The sequence below is a fragment of the Salmo salar genome, chromosome ssa17, assembly GCF_905237065.1.
Source record: "Salmo salar chromosome ssa17, Ssal_v3.1, whole genome shotgun sequence".
Lineage (NCBI taxonomy): Eukaryota > Metazoa > Chordata > Actinopteri > Salmoniformes > Salmonidae > Salmo > Salmo salar.
This window is the reverse complement of record NC_059458.1, coordinates 70,046,033-70,065,785: the sequence shown is the minus strand read 5'-3', so window position 1 is coordinate 70,065,785 and position 19,753 is coordinate 70,046,033. Positions and strand designations below refer to the sequence as shown.

General features: G+C 44.9%; 1 protein-coding gene across 7 annotated transcripts in view; it reads right to left on the bottom strand.

Moving 5' to 3' along the window:
* Window positions 1–133: 133 nt before the first annotated feature.
* LOC106609600 (plasma membrane calcium-transporting ATPase 1) overlaps window positions 134–19,753 on the bottom strand; it is a 58,777-nt gene continuing 39,157 nt past the window's right edge. For 4 of the 7 annotated variants that reach the window (XM_045700050.1, XM_045700051.1, XM_045700049.1 and 1 more), the window contains 12 exons: window positions 19,389–19,630; window positions 16,832–17,069; window positions 15,890–16,069; window positions 15,472–15,559; window positions 15,249–15,355; window positions 14,433–14,624; window positions 12,251–12,464; window positions 9,703–9,914; window positions 8,959–9,066; window positions 5,642–5,830; window positions 4,810–4,902; window positions 134–2,718 (listed from right to left, as the gene is read on the bottom strand). In XM_045700050.1, the coding sequence (XP_045556006.1) occupies window positions 2,350–2,718; window positions 4,810–4,902; window positions 5,642–5,830; window positions 8,959–9,066; window positions 9,703–9,914; window positions 12,251–12,464; window positions 14,433–14,624; window positions 15,249–15,355; window positions 15,472–15,559; window positions 15,890–16,069; window positions 16,832–17,069; window positions 19,389–19,630 (2,232 nt within the window). In that variant the 3' untranslated portion in view covers window positions 134–2,349. Of the gene's footprint in view, window positions 2,719–4,727; window positions 4,903–5,641; window positions 5,831–8,958; window positions 9,067–9,702; window positions 9,915–12,250; window positions 12,465–14,432; window positions 14,625–15,248; window positions 15,356–15,471; window positions 15,560–15,889; window positions 16,070–16,831; window positions 17,070–19,388; window positions 19,631–19,753 lie in introns of all 7 variants that reach the window. The other 3 variants (XM_045700053.1, XM_045700055.1, XM_045700056.1) reach the window with 2 other exon arrangements.

The following is a 19,753-nucleotide window of genomic DNA, read 5'->3' as shown; positions in this document are numbered from 1 at the left end:
ACGCATGATAAATGAAAAACATGGCTGTATTTAGGCTAAATATGAATTTTTTATTTTTAAAAACCATACACATTACTCGACAAGTTTCAAATGTAAATCCAATCACGATAATCATTTAAATTACTCAAGAAAAGACATGAAGTAGTTTTTATTTCCAAATGTTAAGATAAAAAAAATAATAATCCATAAAACAGATGGATAAACATTCATTCCCATTATAGGAAGAATCTACAGAACAAAAACATATGGATTCTTTTTTCTTCCCATTTTACATTTTTGCAATTTCAAGCTGCTTTTTTATTTGTAAAACAAGCAACTCATTCCCAAAATATAATTGTCATTGAGCAACTACTGAACATATCCCTTTCCCCCCCTCTTGGCCCCCTACACCCAGCTACGTTTGGGTGAGAGGTCTAAACAGGTGAGGGATTTAACAGTCAGAATCTGCACCCTGCTGCCGAAACAAAAACCACCCAACATGGCTGATAAGCTACTTCACAACATTAAAAAATGTGTTAGTATTTTGACCACAGGCCTATATAAAAGCCTAGTCTCTATTTCATACCATTTGCCACCCTGAGAAAAATATTCTTATCAGAACCAATCACAACCCTTTTTAGTGAGTGCCCCACCCCCACCCCAAATGTTCCAATGTGTAATTTGTGTCAAACCCCAAAACTCTGGTTCAGTAGGTTGAAAGTTATCGTCTGCGTTTCCATAAAAATACAAAGGTACAATTTGTATGTTGTCTGTATAAAAATGTTCCCAAGGGAGGTGTTATGAAACAAAGTACCCCCTGTGCAGTTACCAGTGTATGCCTAGTTTTTTTATTGTTCAAAAATTTTGTCAATTCTTAACTTTTTCCAGTATATCAGGTGTCAAAAATATTCTACAAACAAATCAAATGCAGCAACATTTATGACTGTAAAAGGAGTCTTATTGGGGGGGGGTTGATTTTTCAAATGTGAACAAACCATAAATTGGGGGAAATTTAAGTTTTCATAAAAATAAATGAAAATAATTGAATGAAATATGAAAATAATCCACTTGCTTTTATTTTTACCAATACAACATTTTACTACCTAAAGACCAAAAATGTGAAGTTAAAATGTTTTCTTAATTTATAGAATCCGTTTTCAATTCAACCCTTTTCTATGCCTGAGTAAACAAATGTCAATATTGTACATTGGCAGGGACTGAAGTTTTGCTGAGTGAAAAAAAAGACAAGAAAAAACAGAACTGATTCTCAATGTGATGACCAACTGCCAAACTCCCTTTATGAACTCTTAAACGTGAAAAAAAATGACTAGGATTTTAATACCCCTCCCCTTAACCCACAATTAAATGACGAACAGGACTTTTGAGCTTCCCTGTCAACGAGAAAAACGGAACATTGAAACTGCTAAAGCAATGAACGTAGTAAATATTTATAGAAATGTGAATGAATAGTCCCTGGTGGTTCTTACTCCTTCCCTCTCCTGTTGAAACTCTCCACCCCCCAATGGACCTCTTCGCTATACAAGCCTTAGTGTTTATCTGTTTGGCTAGAAGGTTTCTATTTATCTACAAATATATAACAAATAAAAATTGCAGGCAAAAATAGTTAAGTTTCAATAGAAACACCCTTTTTTTCCTGAAAATACAGCAGTATCTGAAATAGTCCTCTTATTCAATGTTTTACTCTGTCCCTCATTTTTCTGCATCGTACGTCAGGAAGCTCTTTCGTCTACAAACAGAAAAAAAAAGTATCTACAAACTTTGTAAACAGACCTGCTTTTTCCAAAAACATAAATAATTAAAAATATTAACAGCCAATGGAGCAGAAAAAAAGTTTCTGAATGAGCAAGGCCCTAATACATAAATATACAACACCATTCAGATAAAGAGAAGCTAAAGGTCATCTTTCATTTCTTACAGCTGATCTTCAAGCCAGGAGGAGGACCCCCCCCCTCATTAAAATAATATGAATAAAAAAACAGGTCACTTTCAATCTGAGTCTATATTCACCCCTCTTGCACCAAGAACAACCTAAAAGTTATCAATGAGGGAGGGGTGGAGACAAAAGAAGCCCTCGCGTTGCCAGAGGGGTATTTTTAACAAAAATAATCATTTCTAATTAAATTAAAAAAATCTAAACCAAACCCTATATTCGAGAATGTTTGCTCGTTTCAGTCCAGCACAAGCTCGAAGCTTACAGAAGACTATCCGCTCTCCCTTCTACCTCTTCTTTCCTCTTCTCCTCTGCCATCTCCCCTCTTCCTCAGAGGTGAACTCCTCTCCTCGTCGTGGGTAGAAAAGTGGCTGTGGTGGTAGTAGTAGTGGCTGAGGGTTGGGGAGGCTGGCTCAGAATCAGAGGGAGGTCTCCAGGCTGTGTAAGGGGCTCCCTGGGGCCGAGGGGGTCCCTGTTGCCTTGTTGCCCTCCACGTAGAGGTGGTTGTTGCCGCTATCCACTGCATTATTGTTCTGGTTGGGCGAGGGCGTCGGCGAGAGTGACGGGGAAGGAGGGGTAGGCGTGGCGTTGCGGGGGGAGGCGGAGTTGCGCTTGGTGGGGGCATCGTCCTCGGCGTCGGTGTCGTCGATGAGGGGGATGGAGGGCTCCGAGTCCTCTATCCTGAACTCTGGGTGGGTCATGAAGTTGTGGATGGAGCTGCGTGACTCTGGCTTCTCCAGCCCCTCATAGGGGGACAGGGAACTGCGGAATGCATTCACCACCCGAATCTGTTGGGGGAGGGAGGGTAAGGGGGACACAGTCAGTCTCAACATAAAATCATGCACACATATACATTTTGCATTTTCAATTGTAGTTCAAACCATGGACACACAAAAAATATAAAAAATGGGTCAATTGCGGTGAGTTTGGGATGGGGGACATGAAAAAACACCATTGATTTTGTTGTGAAATTCTCAACAAGACGTGCAAGTATGCAGTGAGGACTAGTCCCGGAGGCTACAGTCAATCGGTGTGTCGTCAAACCCTGATCACTTTTGTTACCATCTTTCCTCGGACTGAGACTGAGCAGTCAGTGGTGGAAGAAACCAGTCAAAAGTTAATGGGTCGTGGGACATGTCTCTTACCGTCGGCTTTCACACCTCAAGAAAACTCCTCTCGGCATTCAACAAACCATTCAACAAATCCAGCTCCAACCCTCAGTCCAAGTTATTCAAAATGCAAGAAAAATGGAGACATGTTCTGGGGCAATGTTCTGGATGAGAACACATCCATAGAGGACAGAAGCTTGGACACAGACAGGTTACTTGTTTTGGTCATGCTCAGGGTGAGGGAGGTGAGGAGGGTCAGTCACTGATATTGTTGTGGAGAAAACCAAAACTGCAGCAGCCAAGCAGGTGTAAAGCTTATATATAGCTAGATACGCAACAGCACAAGAAACACTCAAACGGACTATAGAGACTGAACCCATGCAGAGCAGTGCTACCTTGTGTTCAACAGTAGTAAACCTTTGAGTATAGCCCATGACACATTTCACAGAATCTAAGGAGGAATATGGTTGGAGTCAGTAAGATTCAGGTGCTTTTTGGCTTCATTTTTGGGGGGGGGGGAAACAGTGGACACTACACACTGGCTATGAAAGAGGAATATTGAAATAAAAAGTACATCAAATAAATCCTAAATGTTAAGCGTTCTCATCAGCGAAGCACCTGGAAAGAGAGGGTTCATCATTTAGTAGGGAGATGTGGCTTATAACCAAAGAGAGAAATTGAAATTAAAACATGGTCAAGACACTACTCCCTAGTCTCAAAGCCTCTGAAGAAACATCAGTTAATACAATCAATGTCTGCAACTGCAGGTCAGCCAGTCTGAAAGAGACCAGTTGAGTTCACACAGACACACTCCCTGGTAGAGAACAGTTAATACACTCAGAACACATCACAAAGCCCTTCATCTGGGTCTCAGGAAAGAAGGTTCATTTGGGAAGGGACAGCCTTGGTTATTTGCGGGATGCTGAAATTCCATTCCGCAGAGGAGAGGACACAGACATTCCAGGAGCCTCCTGCACACAGTACAGCAGCCCCCGCAATGTTCCACTGATTGTCTATTAGTGGAGCGACAAGGTGGCTAGAATATCCAGACCGACTTAACACTCTGGACTGGACTTCAACCTGGAAAGACCCTGAGAAAGAACCAGTCCAGTCTAAAATGGGAAAGGTCATGCATTATTGGTTAGGCGGCGAACGTTGACCAACGTAACCAAAAAATGGACAATATGTTTACATTTGGAGAGAGAAATAACTTGTTTATGCTCAGTCGGAGACAACCTCTTTTTTGGGGGGATTTTAAGCACTACCATCTACCGTGACCATGGGCTTATACTCAAAACATTTACACAGCTACTATAGAGGGGCCAGAGCTGTGACAACAAGGCCCACAAGAGCAGGGGGGGGGGCACAGCAGCAGACGTGACCAGACAACAATGTCAATCCAACGTTCCTCTAGCTCCTCCCTCAACCTCTATCTTCAGAGAATGAAGCAGAAGCAGGAACAGAAAACAAGATGTGACACAGGAAAAGCCCTTAGGACTCGTGGTGACCTTGTGGGTGTTACAGTATTTACAGCAGTTATGTTACCAAGCAACATGGAAGATGTGGTTGTTTTTTGTATTTTTAGTTTTTTGAAGAAAAGGAGGGACAAGTAAGAGTGAATGAATTCAACGTTAGGCAAGAGAGTAGAAGATGTTAGATTTTCATGCACTAAGGAAACACACACTCACACCCCACAGTGGAAGAAGCGGTGTTGGCGTCAGTGGCAGTGGTAGAAAAGGCTACATGTGTAGGGCTAGAAACATTGGTTACATCGTGCTGTTGTTGGCTGGAGGTGGAGGGCTGCCGCCTTAGCTGGCGCTCCTGAAAGGAGCTTCCGCTCTGGAAGGCACTCACTACATCCATCTGCAAGGAATCAGAGAGAATGACAGGAGAGGATAGAGCCCAGAAACCACAGCAAGAGGAGAGGCGAGAGAGAAAGGGCGAGAGAGGCGAGAGAAAGGGCGAGAGAGGCGAGAGAAAGGGCGAGAGAGAGGCAGAGCGAGAGAGGCAGAGCGAGAGAGGCGAGCGAGAAAAGGGCGAGAGAACAAGTGACCAAGAGTGGAAGAAACCAGAGAAAGGTGAGAGAAAAGGCACCAAAATATAATAGAAATGTATATTTCCCCCCCCCCCACTCAGAGAGATATAGCAGTTGAGAGAGAAAGGGGGTGAAAGGCACTCATCTGAAGGTTTCTCGCCGAGCCTGATCTGACGCTTTACATTTCCTCATTAAAAAAATCATCCCATATTCAAATACCTTTCACACCTGGCCCTTGAAGATACCTGTACCTGTATTTGCGCTGCATTATGTGGTCTTCTCAGTATCACACAAAAGGGGCTTTTCTTCATTGACCATCACATTATCATGTTCAACTTAGCTTGTTAGAAAGCCAGAAATAGAATTGGCAAAAAGGACCTTGCTTGAGCTTTCCAAAGCAAACAGAAAATCAAAGTCAAAAGAAGGCTTTTGAGGGGAACATGCCAGCTGTTCTCTCAAAGTGCTGAGAGAAAGGGAAAGGGGATGAGAAGTGCGTAGAGTTAACCTTATGGCTTGTGATTCCTCTTTGGTCGACATCGGTGGAGAAGCGGTCAAGGAGGACATTACCTGAGTCTGGATGCGGTTGAGGCCCCTGAACCAGAGGATCTGTCCACGGCGCAGCTCGCGCTCGGCATGGTCGATCTCCTCCATTTCCTCCATGTCCTCCAGCTCCTCGTCAGGGATCTCCTGCCTCTGGGTGCCGTGGCCGGCAGACTTCAGGAACCTCAGACTTTTGGTGGGGATGGATGAGATCAGCTGGAGGGAGGAGAGGGGTTAAGGGCTTATCACAGTCCAAACCGTGTCTGCAATATTGGACCACAAATCCCATCTCTACCACAGAGGACTGACTACTAACATACAGACAGCAAAGACCCAGGTTACTGGTATATATGTAATGACAGGCTGGACTGCAACAGGTGCACAACAGGCACCCTCACACAATGTGCATCTGTTAACCAAACAACCAGTTTCCACAGGAAGTCAGCTCGGAAAAGAAATGCGACTGATGCAAAAGTAATGGGTTGTTGTCTGGTGACTAGGGTTCCAAAGGGTCGGAAACTTTTTCTGGAAATTTTCCATGGGAAGTTACGCCTGGGAATTTTGCTTAAATTCATTTAAAAAAAAGTTAGCTTTATTACAGTGAACCTTTGTGGGATACACAAGGCAATTCTAGGTCTTGTGGCATATTTTGGTTAAACTATCCCAAATTCAAATGGAATTGCAACCCTCTGCATGCACAGTGCATTCTTCATCACATGTACAGCTGATTCTCAAGATCTTGCACACTTATGAGATGCTATTGAGCCCACACTACTACACTGTCTGAGCCAAGGACTACATGCTTTCTGGTAAGTCTTGATTACAATACTAGTTGGGGGGAATATATTTTATATGACATTTTTGTTAACAAGTAAAATAGAAGCCTACAGCAAAGTGTGTTTAAATAATTTCTAACCTGTTAACAATTTCTGCTAGTTAGTTTTTGCTACCACGTGGATTTTAGCTTGCTTAAGCCTGCTAACTGAGGAGTGTTAATTCACCTGTTTCCATACAGGTTTCATTTGAAAAACATTTATCTTACAAAGGAGTTTGTTTTAATTTTACCTTTATTTAACTAGGCAAGTCAGTTAAGAACAAATTCTTATTTACAATGACGGCCTAGGAACAGTGCCTTGTACAGGGGCAGAACAACAGATTTATTACCTTGTCAGCTCGGATTCGATCTAGCAACCTTTCAGTAACTGGCGCAACGCTCTAACCACTAGGCTACCTGGCGCCCCATGTTTAATCTAACTTCTTAACTATTTATCTGTACATGGAATTGTATTTTTTTTTTTACTAATTCTTTCCCCCTAATCTTTACAGGAAAATGCCACAGTGATGTGTGGAGACATTTCACTGCAGCTAATGTTGAAGGAAAAGCTGTGTACATTTGCAAGTACTGTGCCAAATCATATGTGAAGAATGCAACAAAGATGGATAATCATCTGGCCAAGTGCATAAAGTTCCCTCAGAGCTCACAACAAACAAGCTCTGACAAAAGTCACTCTACTTCTATTCGAGGTGAAAATGATGAATCAGACACCTTATCGATAGCAACAGCTCATGGTCCTCCTGGAATCAAAAGTTTTTTTTTGACTCAATGGAGGAACGTAGACAGATAAATGCTGATGAATGTCTTGCCCGAACTGTGTATGCAACTGGTTCACCTCTGATGCTCACAGGCAATGTGTATTGGAAGAGATTGCTGAATGTTCTTCGCCCAGCATACACCACTCCAACCAGACATGCTTTATCTACTAATTTGCTGGGTGCAGAGTTCAACAGAGTTCAAGTGAAGGTCAAGCAAATCATCGAGAAAGCAGACTGTATTGCAATCATCTCTGATGGGTGGTCGAATGTTCGTGGGAAAGGTCATCAATGACCTTGGACCACAGAAGATACTTGCACTGGTGACAGACAATGCTGCGAACATGAAGGCTGCTTGGTCTAAAGTGGAGGAGTCCTACCCTCACATTACACCCATTGGCTGTGATGCTCATGCATTGAATCTGCACCTCAAGGACATCATGGCACTGAAAACAATGGATACACTCTACAAGAGAGCCAAGGAAATGGTTAGGTATGTGAAGAGTCATCAAGTTATGGCAGCAATCTACCTCACCAAGCAAAGTGAGAAGAATAAGAGCACCTCATTGAAGCTGTCCAGCAACACCCGTTGGGGTGGTGATGTCATGTTTGACAGTCTCCTGGAGAGGAAGTCTGCTGATATGGCCAGCCCCATCAAGAGGATCCTCCTGGATGATGTATTTTGGGAGAGAGTGGTAAGCAGCCTGAAACCGATAGCAGTAGCCATTGCACGGATTGAGGGAGACAATGCCTGATGTTCAGACTCTGCTTGCAGATGTAAGAGAAGAAATCCGTACTGCCCTGCTCACTTTACTGTTGCTCCAAGCAAAGGAAATTGCAGTTCTGAAATATATCAAAAAGGGTGAAAAAGCCTTTTTGAGGCTGACAATGAGCCATCCTCAACAAGGTTGGAAAGTGACAGTGAAGATGAGGCCTCAGAGTCTGATGTTCAAGCGGTGGACATTGAGGTGGTCCAGGAAGAAGACATGGAAGCCTGAGAGGAAGACAACCAAAGCTTTAGTTTCTAGACTATCATTTTACAGATGTATGTTAAAAACATTTTTGGGAGATGCGATGGATCATTAGGGATCATTCAATACTCCCTTTATTTTGTTGTTCAGTGAAATCATCCCATGTGAAGAGTCAACTCATTTAATTAAAGTTCAATTCGTAACTAATTCATTTTCTTTATTTCTATTGGAAGGATTTAAACATTTGCAATTATGCCTACTTATAATAAGGAACAAGGTTTATGTTTCTGTCTCCATATGATATGGTAAATATATCCAATGCAAAAATATCTACATTTAAATGGTATTAATATTAATTTGCCTATATTCCTGTTAATTCCCACAGAAAGTTTCCACCTCTGAATATTCCCCAAAATGTTCAACCCTACTGGTGACAAAGCAATGTTTGGTCTGTGGTCATGTCCGGCCAGTTACTTGCTAGGTCAGCATCACAAAATGCACAACTAATGACATCACAAACATAAAAAAAAACAGGAGAAGGTCAACAGGAAATTGTAATACAATAGATATCTCAGAAATAACATGACAGCGCTCAAATCAGGAATTCTAGATCCATCTGTAAAAATCATCATCCAACTAGCCATTTCAATACAGTGTGGCAATTCAGCTACCCAACACAGCCACATTGGGGCAGTAGTGTATCCCTGATGGATGGAGCCTTGTTGGAAAGTTACAGGTGACGCACTTGCAACTCACTGTGTGTGTGTGTGTGGGTCTTCTTACCTGACCCCAGAGGAGACTGCTAAAGCCCAGAAAGGTGCACCATAGCCACTGGTCGATGCTCAGGCCCACGCAGCTGAATGGTTTGCCTCCCCACTGCACTATGACTATCTGAGAGGCCGGAGAGGAAAGAAACATATTTAGAGGTCAAGCTCATTTTCATTCATGGTTTCTTGGTTTGCTGGTAATTCCATTTGACAGATATGCGTGTTACAGCGGGTTTCATGTGAACCATGTATGAATATGGTTTGGGTTTCGTTTTTCTTCATTCTTTATTTATCCAGTCGAGAGCCATTGAGATGACTCATTTAAGGGAGCCCTGGCCTTCTTATATATGGGGAAGAATCTATATTCTTCCAGAAATGGACTCCTATACAAACGTACTACTTTTGTAGCCTACAGTCAGGCCAAATGTAGTGACCTATATAAGGAATAGGGTGCCATTTCAGACAGACCCATCTTCCCTAAACATCTGAAACCCTCTTCTAAGAGTATCTTAAATTAACCCCTAGCGCTGGCTTTGCTGATCAGTACTTTAATGAGGGAAAATGTACTCACTACGACTGTGATGTGGTTGTCTCACCTAGCTATTTGAAGACAAATCCACTAATTGTAAGTCGCTCTAGACAAGACCGTCTGCTAAATGACCAAAACATAAAAATGTAAAAATGGTGTCTGTTTAAAGCAGTGAGCAACTCCAGCAAGCAGACATGCTACAGTCTGAAGATACTAGACACTAAGTGTTACCTGGATGATAAAGGTGCCAAAGACGATAGAGCAGAAGATGAGGTTGTTGAAGATGCCGTCGAAGACGTTGCGCTCGCCGTGGATCTTTCTGGCGTTGATCTCGTTGAAAAGCTGCAGGAGGACGAAGGTGTTGAAAATAATGGTGTAGTGCTCTGAGGGAGGCGAGTGGAGGGGTGCGTACCGTCCGCTGTCGATGTCAAAGATCTGCTCACCTGGGGGGAAGAGAGAAAGAGAAACAGGGGGAGGTGAAGTGTTGACCCACTACCTTTTTAAAAAAATCTTTATTTTATCTAGATCACGTGTCAAACTCATTTCACAGAGGGCGTCTGCGGGTTTTTGCTCCTCCCTTGTACTTGACTGACGAATTAAGGTCACTAATTAGTAAAGAACTCCCCTCACCTGGTTGTTTTGGTCTTAATTGAAAGGAAAAAACTAAAACCTGCAGAGACTAGGCCCTCTGTGGAATGATTTAAAGGTAGACTCAGCGTTATGATCCAAATCAGTCAGGTTTCAAGATTGGTCATTCAACTGAGACTACTCTTCTCTGTGTCACGGAGGCTCTCCGCACTGCTAAGGCTAACTCTCTCTCCTCTGCTCTCATCCTTCTAGACCTATCTGCTGCCTTTGATACTGTGAACCATCAGATCCTCCTCTCCACCCTCTCCGAGTTGGGCATCTCCGGCGCGGCTCACTCTTGGATTGCGTCCTACCTGACAGGTCGCTCCTACCAGGTGGCGTGGCGAGAATCTGTCTCCGCACCACGTGCTCTCACCACTGGTGTCCCCCAGGGCTCAGTTCTAGGCTCTCTCCTATTCTCGCTATACACCAAGTCACTTGGCTCTGTCATATCCTCACATGGTCTCTCCTATCATTGCTACGCAGACGACACACAATTAATCTTCTCCTTTCCCCCTTCTGATAACCAGGTGGCGAATCGCATCTCTGGCAGACATATCAGTGTGGATGATGGATCACCACCTCAAGCTGAACCTCGGCAAGATGGAGCTGCACTTCCTCCCGGGGAAGGACTGCTCGTTCCATGATCTCACCATCACGGTTGACAACTCCATTGTGTCCTCCTCTCAGAGTGCTAAGAGCCTTGGCGTGACCCTGGACAACACCCTGTCGTTCTCCACTAACATCAAGGCGGTGACCCGATCCTGTAGGTTCATGCTCTACAACATTCGCAGAGTACGACCCTGCCTTACACAGGAAGCGGCGCAGGTCCTAATCCAGGCACTTGTCATCTCCCGTCTGGATTACTGCAACTTGCTGTTGGCGGGGCTCCCTGCCTGTGCCATTAAACCCCTACAACTCATCCAGAACGCCGCAGCCCGTCTGGTGTTCAACCTTCCCAAGTTCTCTCACGTCACCCCGCTCCTCTGCACACTCCACTGGCTTTCCAGTTGAAGCTCGCATCTGCTACAAGATCATGGTGCTTGCCTACGGAGCTGTGAGGGGAACGGCACCTCCGTACCTTCAGGCTCTGATCAGTCCCTACACCCAAAGAAGGGCACTGCGTTCATCCACCTCTGGCCTGCTCGCCTCCCTACCTCTGCGGAAGCACAGTTCCCGCTCAGCCCAGTCAAAACTGTTCGCTGCTCTGTCACCCCAATGGTGGAACAAGCTCCCTCACGACGCCAGGACAGCGGAGTCAATCACCACCTTCCGGAGACACCTGAAACCCCACCTCTTTAAGGAATACCTGGGATAGGATAAAGTAATCCTTCTACCTCCCCTCCCAAAAAGATATAGCTGTACTATTGTAAAGTGGTTGTTCCACTGGATATTATAAGGTGAATGCACCAATTTGTAAGTCGCTCTGGATAAGAGCGTCTGCTAAATGACGTAAATGTAAATGTTATGATGTAGATGCAGAAAGGAAACAGTATAGTGGGTCAATTTCCACAACTACTAAGAACGTTGAAGCATAAGGCTCAACTTCACCGCTGTTTTGGTCCGGTGGCTACCACGCACTAACCGTGTTAAATCGAACCCTTGCACATGTGCAGATACTGTGTGAGAGTGAAGTGCTGCATCTTGCTCATCAAAATATCTGTGCCGCTGCTCGTGGCAGTCCCATTGAGATCAGAACACCTCTTACACATTAAAAGATCAGCAAATTTCACTTAAACTTTCAAATGTTCTCAGCCTTCTGCCGACTGAGGTTAATCTCACATTGGACAGTGAAATGTGTTGTTTTGCAGGGTCAACCATAGTAGTACGCGCCCCTGGAGCAAATTAAGGTTAAGTGCCTTGCTCAAGGGCACAGCGTCAGGTTCTTCACCTTGTCGGCTCGGGTATTTGAACAAGCGACCTTTCGGTTACTGGCTCAACGCTCTAAACGCTAGCCTACCTGCAGCCCTAGTTAAGGTGGTAGTAAAGGTGACACCGTCAGAGAGCCAGTCGATCAAGACCACCTCATACCCATGTGAAATTCCATGGCATATGGTAAGCCGTTTCAGCTCAGTGTGCAATTTGATTTGATTTGAGGTGCAGAGAATGGAAAACACACATGCTTCTACACAGACACACTCTAGTACTTTACCTACGAAGAGCAGGGTGAAGATGATGATGAGCTGGTAGACTCCGTGGCCAAGGATGTTCTTCATCATGGTGCGGGAGATGAGGGGCTTGTTGCGGCCATACGGCTTCCTCAGCAGTAGAGACTCAGTGGGGGGCTCAGTGGCCAGGGCCAGGGAGGCAAAGGTGTCCATGATCAGGTTCACCCACAGCATCTGGACAGCTTTCAGAGGAGAGTCCTGGAGGGAGAGAGGAAGGTAGGAAAAGGATAGGGGGAGACATAGGGAAGGGAGTGGAAAGAGGAGAGATACAGAAAGGGGGGGAGAGCAGGACAGAGTGAGAAAGGGAAAAAGAAAAGGATTACTCATGCAGTCAGTACTACTTACATAACATCCTCCACACTATCCCAACGTCAGACTGTAGACACAAATCCAACCAACGCATTCAAAGAAGTGCAGGCCATAACACGAAGAGCAAATGGTGCCTGAGCAGTGATCATTGAAAGCCAAAAGACTTCAGTAGCCCACACACTGCTCAGAAATGACACACACAAGCAGCTATACAGGTGTCCACTTGCTGACTCACCAGAGCTATTCAGGCTCCAGTAGAGAGAGGCAAACCACTTCATGCCAGCAGAGGAGCTAGCGAGCTACATACACATTAGCTGCTTAGCATGCTAGCAGAGCAGCTAGCTTCATACACATTAGCTGCTTAGCATGCTAGCAGAGTGCCTAGCTACACACAGGTAAACACATTAGCATTCAGTGTGTGTGTGTGTGTGTGTGTGTGTGTCTCTTGACCCGTGTGGCCCTCTAGTAAATGCTCAGCCACTCATCACTCATTATCTCAAAATTACAGCACTGTTGGATAATGCACACAGCTCAGGCCCGGAGCTTTAAATAGCTGTTTGTTCCGTTTCTATTGCAGGCCCATTTACCATCGTTTTACACCTGGATGAGCACTAATTTGGTGGCTGCTGTGACCAACAGGTCAAATAGGGGCGGATGATTGCTACCTCTAGTCAGAGAGAACCTGAAAAGCGGCTCTGATCCACGGGAATAAATTTGAATAAATTGGTTGCTCCATTTTGTACTGCCTCAGTCATTGTGGATACACACACAGATCATAGACTTCAGTCATAGGTGACCAATCTTGCCATTCAAGCTAAGGGAGGATAGATCCTGGTGCTGCTCCTAATAACCAAACCCTCTATTCCCTCTACAATGTCCCCTCTGAATGCAAATCAAATCCAAGAGCACAGCGCTTCGCTTTTCTCCACATCACATACTATGAGTCATATCAACGCGCGACAGAGCTGGTGTGCTGTGCTCTGCTTGTTTCAGCAGAAGGTGGGGGAGGGGCAGGAGAGGAGAGGAGCAGGTGTGTGTGACAGTCTGTGTGAGGCATGGAGGGAGAGAAAGTAGCCAAACCGACACGCGCTAGTTAGACAAACTTGTTGCTGCCATAGTTTATCATACCATCTGGTAGTGCCCGACTTGAATGCATCAAATTGTTGTAAAGAATCTAGATAGCTAACATAGTCAGGCTGATTGAGACTGTTTTGCTGCGCTCCCCGTACCTGGTCGGCAACACCATTCATATTAAACAGCCTACCTGCTGGTTGATCATTGTAGCCTACTGCTTCTCATTTGGCCATCTTCATTCAGTCATTTTAATTCCATTTGGCATTGATTAGAAATGTCCAACTTCACTTGCTACACTGATTGACTAGAAGCTACACGTGAAACGGATGTGTAGGCTACATGTGAGTCATTTTTACGGGGCGCACTCATAACTGTCATAAAACTGTTTTATTAAAACATAATGCTTTTTTTTTCTCATTTAACCTTTATTTTACTAGGCAAGTCAGTCATTTTCAATGACAGCTTAGGAACAGTGGGTTAACTGCCTTGTTCAGGGGCAGAACAACAGATTTTTACCTTGTCAGCTTGGGGATTTGATCTAGCAACCTTTCGGTTACTGGCCCAACGCTCTAACCACTAGGCTACCTGCCGCCCCAATGGTCTATCTTGTAGGCTATGTAGCAATGTCACAGACAATTTTATTTAATTTCAGACATATCTTCTTCATTATTAAAGTAGGCCTATATTCTTCTAACAAATGAATACTCTCCCAAGTAACGGAATACTATCATCCGGTGGGATATCTGCATAACCGTGCCCATCCCTAGTTTGTGTGTGTGTTACCTGCGTGATGCAGGCGCCGGTGAAGGCCACGATGACGGCCACTACGTTAACGGTGAGCTGGAACTGGAGGAACTTGGAGATGCTGTCGTAGACGTTGCGGCCCCACATCACCGCCTTGACGATGCTGCTGAAATTGTCGTCCGTCAGGATGATGTCAGAGGCCTCCTTGGCCACGTCTGTGCCGGCGATACCCTGCAGGTGACACACACACATTAAGTTCTATTGAAGTTGTGCAAAGCCGTGGTCTAGTATTAAAGCTCTCCGCTCTGGACACACATACTTCTCTCCCAGGAGACAAGGGTTCAATCCCCACTCCAAACCTTCATACCATTCTTCATATCCCCGTCTACCCCTCTGTCAACTCATAACGGTCTCATTAAGAGAAACAAGAGTTCGATATTCAAGTAGTCGTAGCCCTATACACATGTAATTACGGTGCAGTACGTTTGTTGTTACTGTTGATATGTGCCGATATGTGATGGTCATTGGTCACTACAGAGTGTGATGTTATCAGTCAACTTGATTGAACTTTAGTTTCACATCTTTCTCTCTTTTTTACGCACGATACATTCATTGTGTTGCTTTGTAAACATGCAGTAAATTACATCCATAAAGTTTACAATGCCAACATCGTGTTTGACTCCCCATATAAAAGTGCAGATTAAAGTTCCATCATGATCGTTATCTGGACTTGTGACGATATGCCTCACGGTTATCTGGACAGTATGAGATGGCATACAGTATGGGTAATCATTTACAGCCAACTAGTATCAACATGTTACTTTCTGATACGACTGGCAGAGAAATGAGACTCACCATGGCGAAGCCGACATCAGCTTTCTTCAAGGCGGGCCCGTCGTTGGTGCCATCTCCTGTGACTGCTACTACCTGCCTCTGTTCTAAGACCGTACTGTCGATGATACCTGGGGGGAGAGAAAAGAAACTTACCAAATAAGACATTTGAAATGACAGATTTCAGGACACTGACTTGTGAAAATGACATTTTTCATTTTCATCCTGAAAGAGCAAAGCGAAGTACCTTTGACTAATGTGTGCTTGTCGGTGGGTGAGGATCGTGCAAGTACTCGGAGTTTGGGCCAGATCTTATCAATGCGCTCTTGTTCAATCTAGAAGGGAAAAATGAGACTAATTAGCCTACAATCCCTATTCTTCATTTATTTACCATGTTGTTAGCTTGTTCCATTAGTCCATCAGGGCCAACTAACCCTACTAGGTTTATTAACACTGAAGTACAATGTCAAACAGGGTCGTGTTCATTAGGGCACGCAATGGATAAAGGTCTCAAACCTTTTGCAATGGGAAATGAAAATAAGTATTTCTTATTGGACAAGCCCAGGTAGTCTCTCCCTGTTTCAATCCATTTTCTTCCGTTTGGTGATAATGAACACGACCTAGTTGTGTTTTGGTGTAAAGGCACGACAATATATTTAACCCACCTCTCCCTTCTCGTTGCGGATCCGTCGGTTGAACTCCTTGCCTTCCATGCACAGGAACTCGTCTCCAGGCTGCAGGATGCCGCACTTGGTGGCGATGGCGCGGGCCGTGTTGATGTTGTCCCCGGTTACCATGCGTACCGTGATCCCGGCACGCTGACATTTCTTGATGGCGTCTGGGACCTGGAGGGGCAGAGAGAGAGAGAGAGAGGTGTTAGTGTGACTGACTGGCTGCGAAATCCGGGTTTCCTGACAGCTGCAGGACGGTCCCAGCTTGTAGAGCTCAAGCCTAGGCATCAGCTCAGGGAGTGTACACAAGTCTTCAGGTCTCGGGTAAGGTCACTGTACGAGCAAACCACTTCTGTTCCATAGGGAACAAGTCATCCTCAATACGCCATCTGGTTGCAATGGGTCTTTAACCATCACAGGAGCTGTTGATAGACCATGTGTGAGGCTGACAGAGATGAACCATTAACTAGGACCCAGAGTTGTTCCTAGTCAGAGGCCTCTCTGAATGTCACATATCTATACTGATAAGAACACACTTCGGGGTCAATGGAAATGTCAATAACACAATAACTCTGACATTTGCATACAACTGTGTGCAGAGGCTTGCTTCCTTTTCACTAGCATTTTTACCTTTTTGTCATTTAGCAGACGCTCTTATCCAGAGCGACTTACAGTAGTGAATGCAAACATTTCATTTCATGCATTTTTTTTTTGTACTGGCCCCCCATGGGAATCGAACCCACAACCCTGGCGTTGCACACACCATGCTTGCGTTGCAAACACCATGCTCTACCAACTGAGCCACAGGGAAGACTAGGGCCTCATGCCCTAGAAGCCATGTTGTGTGTGTGGTAGGTAAAGTATATCAGATTACTCCACTGTATCTTTGCTAATGTCAGTCTGCTTGTTTTGTTTGACTGTTGTCCATAAACTGACCTCGGGTCTGACTGGGTCCTCGATGCCCACCACACATACACAGGTCAGGCTGGTGAGGATGTCGTTCTCCTGGTCCCAGTCAGGCTCGCCCTCCGAGACAGGGAAGTCGCGGTAGGCCAGGCAGATGGTGCGCAGGCCCTCTGAGGCCATGGGCTCAATCACCTTCTTCACCATGTCCTCTCTGTCCCGGGGACGAAACACCTTGGTCTCGCCACTCGCCGTCAGAAGCTTAGAACACCTGGTGGTGGGGGACAGAGTGCGACAGAGACGGGTGTGATGTGGTTAGACCCAGCGATATGATAACACACAGCAGGAAGCCTGTTTCTCTGACTTCGTCCCAAACGGCACCCTAATCCCTACATAGTGCATTACATTTGACCTGACCCTATTGGTGGGTAAAAGGGAGGCGTGTTTAGAGCCATTTGGGAAGGCTTAGACTCATTTCTCCGGGCCTGTTTTTAAGAAGCTATGTTAAGGGGCTTGGTGGGATGCACTTGAACTACTTAGCGCCTAAGCCGAAAACAATTCCTTTGCAAGCCTGCCTGGCCACCTAGAACCCATGTTAAGCTCTTTGAATGAGAGGTGCTTAGTGCTCTGCTAATTGTGTGCCATCCACTACAAAACCAAAGTTGTTCCATGTTTGTATGAGGTCATAACTTGTACACTATCGGTATATACAGTGAGGGAAAAAAGTATTTGATCCCCTGCTGATTTTGTACGTTGGCCCACTGACAAAGAAATGATCAGTCTATAATTTTAATGGTAGGTTTATTTGAACAGTGAGAGACAGAATAACAACAAAAAAATCCAGAAAAACGCATGTCAAAAATGTTGTAAATTGATTTGCAATTTAATGAGGGAAATAAGTATTTGACCCCCTCTCAATCAAAAAGATTTCTGGCTCCCAGGTGTCTTTTATACAGGTAACGAGCTGAGATTAGGAGCACACTCTTAAAGGGAGTGCTCCTAATCTCAGTTTGTTACCTGTATAAAAGACACCTGTCCACAGAACCAATCAATCAATCAGATTCCAAACTCTCCACCATGGCCAAGACCAAAGACCTCTCCAAGGATGTCAGGGACAAGATTGTAGACCTACACAAGGCTGGAATGGGCTACAAGACCATCGCCAAGCAGCTTGGTGAGAAGGTGACAACAGTTGGTGCGATTATTCGCAAATGGAAGAAACACAAAAGAACTGTCAATCTCCCTCGGCCTGGGGCTCCATGCAAGATCTCACCTCGTGAAGTTGCAATGATCATGAGAACGGTGAGGAATCAGCCCAGAACTACACGGGAGGATCTTGTCAATGATCTCAAGGCAGCTGGGACCATAGTCACCAAGAAAACAATTGGTAACACACTACGCCGTGAAGGACTGAAATCCTGCAGTGCCCGCATGGTCCCCCTGCTCAAGAAAGCACATATACATGCCCGTCTGAAGTTTACCAATGAACATCTGAATGATTCAGAGGACAACTGGGTGAAAGTGTTGTGGTCAGATGAGACCAAAATGGAGCTCTTTGGCATCAACTCAACGTGTTTGGAGGAGGAGGAATGATGCCTATGACCCCAAGAACACCATCCCCACCGTCAAACATGGAGGTGGCAACATTATGCTTTGGGGGTGTTTTTCTGCTAAGGGGACAGGACAACTTCACCGCATCAAAGGGATGATGGATGTGGCCATGTACCGTCAAATCTTGGTTGAGAACCTCCTTCCCTCAGCCAGGGCATTGAAAATGGGTCGTGGATGGGTGTTCCAGCATGACAACGACCCAAAACACACGGCCAAGGCAACAAAGGAGTGGCTGAAGAAGAAGCACATTAAGGTCCTGGAGTGGCCTAGCCAGTCTCCAGACCTTAATCCCATAGAAAATCTGTGGAGGGAGCTGAAGGTTCGAGTTGGCAAACGTCAGCCTCGAAACCTTAATGACTTGGAGAAGATCTGCAAAGAGGAGTGGGACAAAATCCCTCCTGAGATGTGTGCAAACCTGGTGGCCAACTACAAGAAACATCTGACCTCTGTGATTGTCAACAAGGGTTTTGCCACCAAGTACTAAGTCATGTTTTGCAAAGGGGTCAAATACTTATTTCCCTCATTAAAATGCAAATCATTTTATAAAATTTTTGACGTGCGTTTTTCAGAATTTTTTTGTTATTCTGTCTCTCACTGTTCAAATAAACCTACCATTAAAATTATAGACTGATCATTTCTTTGTCAGTGGGCAAACGTACAAAATCAGCAGGGGATCAAACACTTTTTTCCCTCACTGTAATATCATTGGCTATATATGCCACTTAGCAGACCCGGTTGTCCAAACTAACTTACTGAATGCATACATTTTAGTATGTGTGTGATCCATGTGGAAATTGAACCAACAACCTTAGCGTTGTGCTAGCAATGCCCTTTCCAACTGAGCCCCACAGGACCATAGAATCCATACAGGGACTTAGATGTACACCAATTTACCATTGATATCAATGTCTGACTAGTTAAGATTCACCCCATACTGAATACTGAGAGCAGCTTGATTTAGCTTGAAACCCAAACCTACTTCTTGAGGAGGATCTCGGAGGCTCCCTTGCTGAACATGCGGAAGCTCCCGTCGGCGTTCTTCAGCACGGTGCTCATGGACTTCCTGCAGGAGTTGAAGGTGTAGACCTTGTAGAGCTTCTCCTCAGGGATCTCGTTGCGGATGGCCTGGTAGTCACGCTTCAGGTCATTAGCGAAGCCCAGCAAGGCACATTCGGTTTTGTTGCCCACCTGGCGCGGCAGACCACCTTCCTTCTCCGGAGACTGGTTACAGAGAGAGACACACCAAGTATCACGTAAGGGTTGTGTTCAGTTGGCACAAAACGGAAGAAACCGGTAACCAAAGGGAGTGCAATGAGGAGGTACCATCTGAACTTGCCCAATTAT